Consider the following 7,360-nt stretch of genomic DNA (forward strand, 5'->3'; position numbering starts at 1 on the left):
CTCATGAGTTTGTCTGTTTGAAAAAATAAATACAAATATTTGAATAAATTAATTATTTTAATATTTAGAAAAATGTATAGTCAGATAGTCAAGACAATAGTCTGGAAACAAATATTTTCCCATACTCTTCCTTTTTCCAGATCTGGAAAATAGTCTAATCAAATTCCATACTTTCGTAGGAACCCTGGGCACAGACAGAGGCAATGTTATAGAGTAAAAAAAAATCTTTATTTTCAGTTCCATTCCCCAGATGTTTCATTGGAAAGGTATAGGCCCTGTGCATGACATTCCCCTCCAGACAACACGGTGGCAGTCTCTCCATTTTAAATGTCCAGTTTCACTCTGCTTTGTCTGCCTTCTTTTTCTTCTTCCTCTTCCTCTTCTTCTTGGCTGGCATACCGACGGCGTGCACTTCAGGTTTGTCCTCCGTCGCCTCCATTTCCTCCTCGCTGGCTGCTGCCTCTCCTGGAGAGGCAGCAGGCTTCTCCTCACAGACAGACGGGCGGCAGGGTGTCTCCTCTGGACCGGGGTCACTGTTAAGAGAGCAGAGGGAGGGAAGCAAACATGTTGATGCTGTTGTGTGGAAACCTTGTGAATTCAGTTCAGGTGTTTTAGATGGTTCGGACTAGGGATGCCTTTATCGATTAGTTTTCCTGTCGATTACCCTTAAATTCTGAAGACGATTAGTCGATTAGTCTATAAGCAAAAAAAAAAAAAAAAAAAAAATTATTATTATTATTTTTTTTTTTTTTAATTTAAATTAATAATAAAAAAAATTAATAATAATAATAATCAGGACGCCATCTAAATTGACCATAATTTAATCTATGTCAAAACATTCAACATGCAATTATTACATGTATTTATTTGCATTATCGTGCACACAGGCAACGACTTTCTCTTCCAGTTTCCAGTCACTGACTGCTTCTCGCAGGTGTGCTGCCAGATTTTCACCGCTATGCCTGTCCTCCATGGGGCGGGTTTGTAGAACACAGCTACAGAGCTGTCCACGTTCGTTGATGAAATGACAGGTTATTGTCACGTATGCTTCTGTTGCAATGGACGTCCAGATGTCTGACGTTATTGCCACACACTGTGCCTCCTCTAACTGCTGTTTAATGTACTCAGTCATTTTGCCATGGCTCACCTCCACTCTGGATGTTATCAAGGTGCGCCCCGGCACGGTGTATGCGGGCTCGACAAAGTTCATCAACTTGCGAAAGCCTTCGCCCTCGACAAAGCACAGTGGTAGCATATCGCGGGCAGTCATCTCAGCGAGGAGTTGTGTGATCGTTTCGGACCGGCGAGGGTCACATCGTCTGCGGGGTTCTGCAGTAAAAGCTGTGATACTGGTCTGCCTGCTACTATCCGCATCATCTCCTCCACGCAAGTTTACGTCGAGATGCTTGTTCTGAAGGTGGGTCCTCATTGCAGTGGTAGAGTGGTTATATGCAAGCTTGAGAGAACATAGCCGACACACAACCTTGTTGTCTCTTTCTTCATCAAAGTATTGCCAAACTTTGCTAGTTTTCTGTCGCGTGGCCATTGTTGCTCCTCCTTTGTGTACTTCTCAACTCCTGCCTCCGTGTGCGGGGAGGGGGGCGGAGGGGCAGTTGCCTTCAGTGACCCTGGGAATTCTACTAGCGCATGGATGACTGACGGTGAAAGACGCAAAAAATAAAAATAAAATAGTAAAATAATTGTCGATTAGTAATTTTCACTCCGACTAGTGAGTGTGTCGACGACTAATCGATTAATCGATTATTTTGCGGCACCCCTAGTTCGGACTAACTTGACTGTTCTTGTGGTCCTCAACCTGGGAGTCTATCAGCGAAAATACATTCAAAACATTCCTTTATAGATTACACTCCTGCCTAGATTTCTTTGATGACAGAAAGGTGTCTGGAAGAAGAAATCACACATCAAAAACAAATGACTACTTCTAATTAATTTGCATTATCAGGGGAAGTGTCCAAAATGCAAAAGTCTATTGCATTTGTAAAGTAAGACTTTTAGGTGGAATTGGCTAGAATAGAATAGACAGTTTCCCCTAAAGGTTTTACTGTACAAATTCAGAGTACAGATTGCACAGGATAAAAAAAATCATGATTTCCACAATAATTTAAATTTTAAATCACTGGACAATATTTACATGATGTGCAGCGCTTGCTCCTGGTCTTCACAGTGTTTCTCCAGCAGAGCCACAAAGAAGCCGTGTGTGAGGGTGGTGCTGGTGCTGGCACGCAGGCACTGGCTGAGCGGCTGCAGGCCACGCTCCGGCCACTGGGCCAGCAGAGGAACCAGCCTGAGGGGGAGACAGAGATGTCCAGGGGAGGGTTCAATATTTACTGTTCATAATCCAGATCTTCAAACTGCACGTTAGTGCAGTCCCAAACACTGTCCACTTGCAAAAACGGAAACGCTGTAATTGCAATATAAAATGGTTTAAATTTAAAGTATAGACAGCTGCAGCAGGACACCTCTTTAGCCCGCAGCAGGTGGAGTAGACCTACCTGAAGCCGGGGTTTTGCTGCAGACAGGCAGTGACGACCTCCTCGTTCTCCTGGCTGTGGACGGAGCAGGTGGAGTAGACCAGGCGCTGCAGGCGGGGGAAGCGCAGGCCGTGGTTCAGGCAGCGCAGCTGGAAGGAGGCCAGGGAGGCCAGACGAGCTTGCTGCTTCTCCCTGTCAGTGGAGGAGGCGTCGTCACGCAGACACACCATACCTGCAAAATACACACACACACACACACACACACACACACACACACACACACACACACACACACATCATAAGCAAATGATATGAGAGGGGAAAATGCACACAATCACTGATGAGGAAACCTTGCGAGGCAGCTGGATTCACGCGAGATCATGAGATCACGATCACACGACACACAAACCATCTGGCAGCGTCAGGTTACTGATGAGGTGCAGGCTGACCGAAAGCAATACAAATCTGATCCAGGAGGACTGTTGTAAACAAAACATGGCGTTACTGATCATGCGTTACTGATCGTGTGTATTACTGATCGTGTATTATAGCATACTAGATTATTAGTTATTATTATTATTATTAGTTATTATTATTATTGGTGTGTTATAGCATACTAGAAATAGAGCACGCTTCCAGTATTTCCAGCGCACGCAGTTCACATGCACACGCTCGCCCACTCAGCTGACAGCGCTCATTTCTACTGTACCTCGTACTTTGCTTCGCGCTCGAGGTCTCGCCTGCTTCGCGCTTCATCGCTGCAGCAGCACCACCAACTATGAGATCAAACACTGAATCCTACCTGATCCGCTGCACGAGGGATCCAGCAGGACAAACTCCACGTCTTTATACTGCGGGCTGTCGGGATCCACCTTCAGGAAGTCCTGGTTGGCCAGCTGCTGACACGTGACCCCCGCCCGCAGCAGGAGGGTGGACATGGTGGACAGACGCTTGGCGTCCAAATCAAAGGCAAACAGCTTCCCCTTGTTCTTCAAGATGGCCGCCAGGTGGCTGGTCTTGTTGCCCGGGGCGGCGCAGGCGTCGAGGACGTGGCTGCCGGGCGGCGGGTCGAGGAGGTGGGCAGGGAGGCAGCTGGCTTTGTCCTGCAGGATGATGTGACCCGCCTTGTACAAGAAGTGGTCATGGAAGTCCGTCTTAGGAGCAAAGACCAGCAGGTCCGAGAGGTGCAGATCCCTCACAAAGGATTTCTTCTTCAGGCTCAGGTCCTCCAGCCTCCAGGCCTGTCCCAGGTAGGAGAACCCGTCCCTCTTCAGGTAGTCGACGGCATCGTCCACCGTGGTCTTCAGGGTGTTCACGCGCACATACCTGGCAGAGATATTTAGAGTTTAGTATTCGTCATCAAGTTTTTATTTTGTTTAAAATTTTTGTTTTCAATTCAGTTTAGTTACAGTAAGTTTCCAGAGTGGGTTTGCTTTTTTCTTTTCTTTTTTATAATGGGGTGGTGGTGGGGCTATTTGCCAAGGGCAACAACACTGTGAAATTCACTAAGAGTTATGTAGACATCCCAGTCTCAATAAACATTATGCATCAATGCCGCCTCATGCTTCTGTTGACAAATTGGTCAAAGACTAAAACTAAAGAAATGTTCTGTATATTTTTTATTTTAGTTAGTTTCTTAAGAACACAATATATTTTCAGTTTGTTTAGCTTCAGTTAAAGGGATAGTTCGGTTTGTTTGAAGTGGGGTCCTATCAGCTAGTTCGATACACTAACTTAATTAGGTACAGTGTTCTGGAGGCTGGGCGCATTGTGGAACGAGACCGCGCACTCAGCGCAGCACCCAAACCAGCCTTTTCTCTGTAAGTACGGGGGGTCAACAACTAAAACGTAATTTAGCCACCTAAAACAACGCCCACCTAAACAAATCGATATCCGTGTACATGCACGTTCTATTTTGACAATTTTCAGCTCTTTACTTTTCCGCAAAACAGCAATTTCATTCGGCACTGCTTTTTCTCCCAACCGTACAACCACCGTATTCCTCCGCTAAAGCCTGCACAGAGCACAGAGCCGCGGTTTACAAAACAGGAAGGCTTAGAAGAGAGACAAAACACTGACTTACTTTAGAGACAACAAGTCACCTGGCCTCTCTGGTCTGGGACGTTTTCCACAATTTATCCTGGGAATGGTGAAAAAGGTCTGCAGGGCACCCCGGCATTTAGGCAGGAGGCGCATCTCTCTTTCTGCCTGTTCACTCTCTGCAAAAGTTCATCTTCTGTATTCTCTCTGGTTCATAATTGTATCCTCTTGTCACCAAGGTGAATGGCATATCATCCTCGCTATCAAAATCACTAATATTTTCGTTTGTGTATTCTATTTGTTGTCTCTTCACTAACAAACCGGGAGAAATAAAATACCCCCAAATAACTGCGGAGTAATCCAGGCTTTTAGCGGAGGAATACGGTAGTTGTACGGTTGGGAGAAAAAGCAGTGCCGAATGAAACTGCTGTTTTGCGGAAAAGTAAAGCGCTGAAAATTGTCAAAATAGAGCGTGCATGTACACGGATATCGATTTGTTTAGGTGGGCGTTGTTTTAGGTGGCTAAATTACGTTTTAGTTGTTGACCCCCCGTACTTACAGAGAAAAGGCTGGTTTGGCTGCTGCACTGAGTGCGCGGTCTCGTTCCACAATGTGCCCAGCCTCCAGAACACTGTACCTAATTAAGTTAGTGTATCGAACTAGCTGATAGGACCCCACTTCAAACAAACCAAACTATCCCTTTAACTCTAATACCCTTGATACCTGGGCAGCTGCTCGGCCTCGGGTGGCTGGACGCCGGTGGCAGGGAGCAGGTCCTGGTTCCTGCTGACCTTGTGTTTGATCTTGATGCGGGCCAGCTCCGCCTGCAGTCTGGACCGGTGCTTCGTCATCACGGCCTTCCAGGCGCCGCCGCACTTCAGCCCGCGGCCCAGCAGCAGGTCGTACACCAGCACTTTGGCCAGGCTCATCTTCAGCCGGCTCAGTTTGAGCAGCTTGGTGGACCTGATGATTTCCTGCAGGATGGACGAGTACTTCTGGGTCTCGCACACCAGGGCGAACAGCTGCTTGATGTTCTCAAAGCCGCTGTCGTACACCAGAGTCTTCAGAGCGCCCTGCTTCTGCTCAGCTTTCTCCAGGATCTCGGCGGCTCTCGTGTACAGCGCCATGGCTGAAAACAACTCCTCTGGAAAAGAAGAGTGTAAAACCATCTTAGGCGCTCACTGACAATTCCAGCCCAGGTTGGACCAGTCTAAACCCAGTCGCTTTTGATCTAGATCAGAGGTTTTTAAAGTGAGTGTGAGGCAGGCCTCCCCAGGGGGGCTCCAAGTAGTTTCAGGCGAGACTCAGTGAATGGAAGTGAAAAAATAGTACATTAGTTTTTAAAAGGTTGTCACATAGAATAGACTAAATGAGTGTGATTTGGTTAAAGAGATACCGTAGTTCAGATATACAGTAGTTTTGGGGAATTTGAGAGTTTTTCCCAGAGTCAGAACAAATAAATGCCATCAGACAGGCCTTTCTATGTATTTGGTGTCGTCTGATGTATGTCAAACAGTAATATCAGGCTATCTTGTGACAATTGTTGAGTGTCTGGACTCAAATAATCATGATCCCATAGGCAATTGAGCGAGAGGGGGGGGGGTCCTTTTCCCAAGCCTTGTCTGGGGGGAGGCTCACAGTCTCAGACTTTGAAAACCCCTGACCTAGGTTAGAGCATTTCACTGTAAGTACAATAAAATATACTGTCAATGATCTCTAAAACATATATTTTTGTGTGAGACAACATGACATGCTCCAAAAATAGAGCATGGTGTTGTTATACGTCGTAGACAAAATGCTTTCAATATGTAATAATCTTTTCCAGGTATGAAATCCTCTGTTTGATCATTTGAATGTAAAACAAATAGTAAACATACCTCTGTTCTGGTCGCTGTTAGCAAAAGACACTGGTTGTAATATTAATGAGGCTTGACAACGACTTTATATCAGCATAACTTTAGTAGCTACTCGTGCAGTACAGCTCATGCAGTTCATCACAGTATCACGTTCTGTTTGCTTCCGTGTTACGTACAGCGTCATCAACTACGGATACCCATGAGGTACAAAAGCCCATTATTACATCACACTGGTGATCATCTGCGACTTGGCGACGTTTGACCATTGATGACTGGACTCTGTAAAGTTTCAAAATGAGACCACAGCACAAAGGGAGTAGCGTTATATCTCTTTTAGTTAACTTGTACTTTGCTAGAGGCACATGTCACTTATTCTATCGCCACCGGCTCTCTGATTCTTCCGGTCACCTTCTACCCACGAAGAAGACAGGCCACTGATATCCCAACAACAAACCGAGAGCGCCGTCTGGTGGAACAACATGAGAACATCACTTGCATGTGCTGCTAATCCAGTGTGCTTTGCATCCTCATTCAGGTCTACACTATTATGAGAGTTGTTATAAGATTATTATATTATGTTATTATAAGATGAAAAACCCCAGGTGCTTTAGTCCCAAGCAGAGCCATATAATAGAAGAGTTCTGACATCTCCATTCACTCCAATGGACCAGTTTTTGCTAAACGTTTTTCCGTTTTTCTGTTTTAAAGTTTAACATGGAATCTGGCTGTCATTAGGCATTGATTAACTGAATGCTATTGCTAACTGTTACTTTGAACATCCATTTGCAATGATTCTGGCTGGATATTAACTATTGTAAATTTGTCACAATGAATGCAATTTGTGCACAATGTGTAAATACACTTAATATTAATTGTTTAGGCCTAATTATTTGTAAAGTCACAACACATTAGAGATGTGTGTAGTTCTTCACAGATTTAGCCTCTTCATTTTGCTCTCAAATGCACCAGGTT

At 45.2% G+C, this 7,360-nt stretch overlaps 1 protein-coding gene across 1 annotated transcript; it reads right to left on the minus strand.

Moving 5' to 3' along the window:
• Nucleotides 1-337: 337 nt before the first annotated feature.
• On the minus strand, nt 338-5,659 carry LOC310794841 (28S rRNA (cytosine-C(5))-methyltransferase-like; the record flags this gene model as incomplete). Its single annotated transcript, XM_083656893.1, has 5 exons — nt 338-533; nt 2,153-2,305; nt 2,514-2,724; nt 3,295-3,818; nt 5,256-5,659. 5 exons carry the CDS (start codon nt 5,657-5,659, stop codon nt 338-340), a joined length of 1,488 nt encoding a protein of 495 aa, XP_083513019.1.
• Between the last annotated feature and the right edge of the window lie 1,701 nt (nt 5,660-7,360).

The sequence above is a fragment of the Poromitra crassiceps genome (assembly GCF_964638095.1).
Source record: "Poromitra crassiceps genome assembly, chromosome: 20".
NCBI lineage: Eukaryota > Metazoa > Chordata > Actinopteri > Beryciformes > Melamphaidae > Poromitra > Poromitra crassiceps.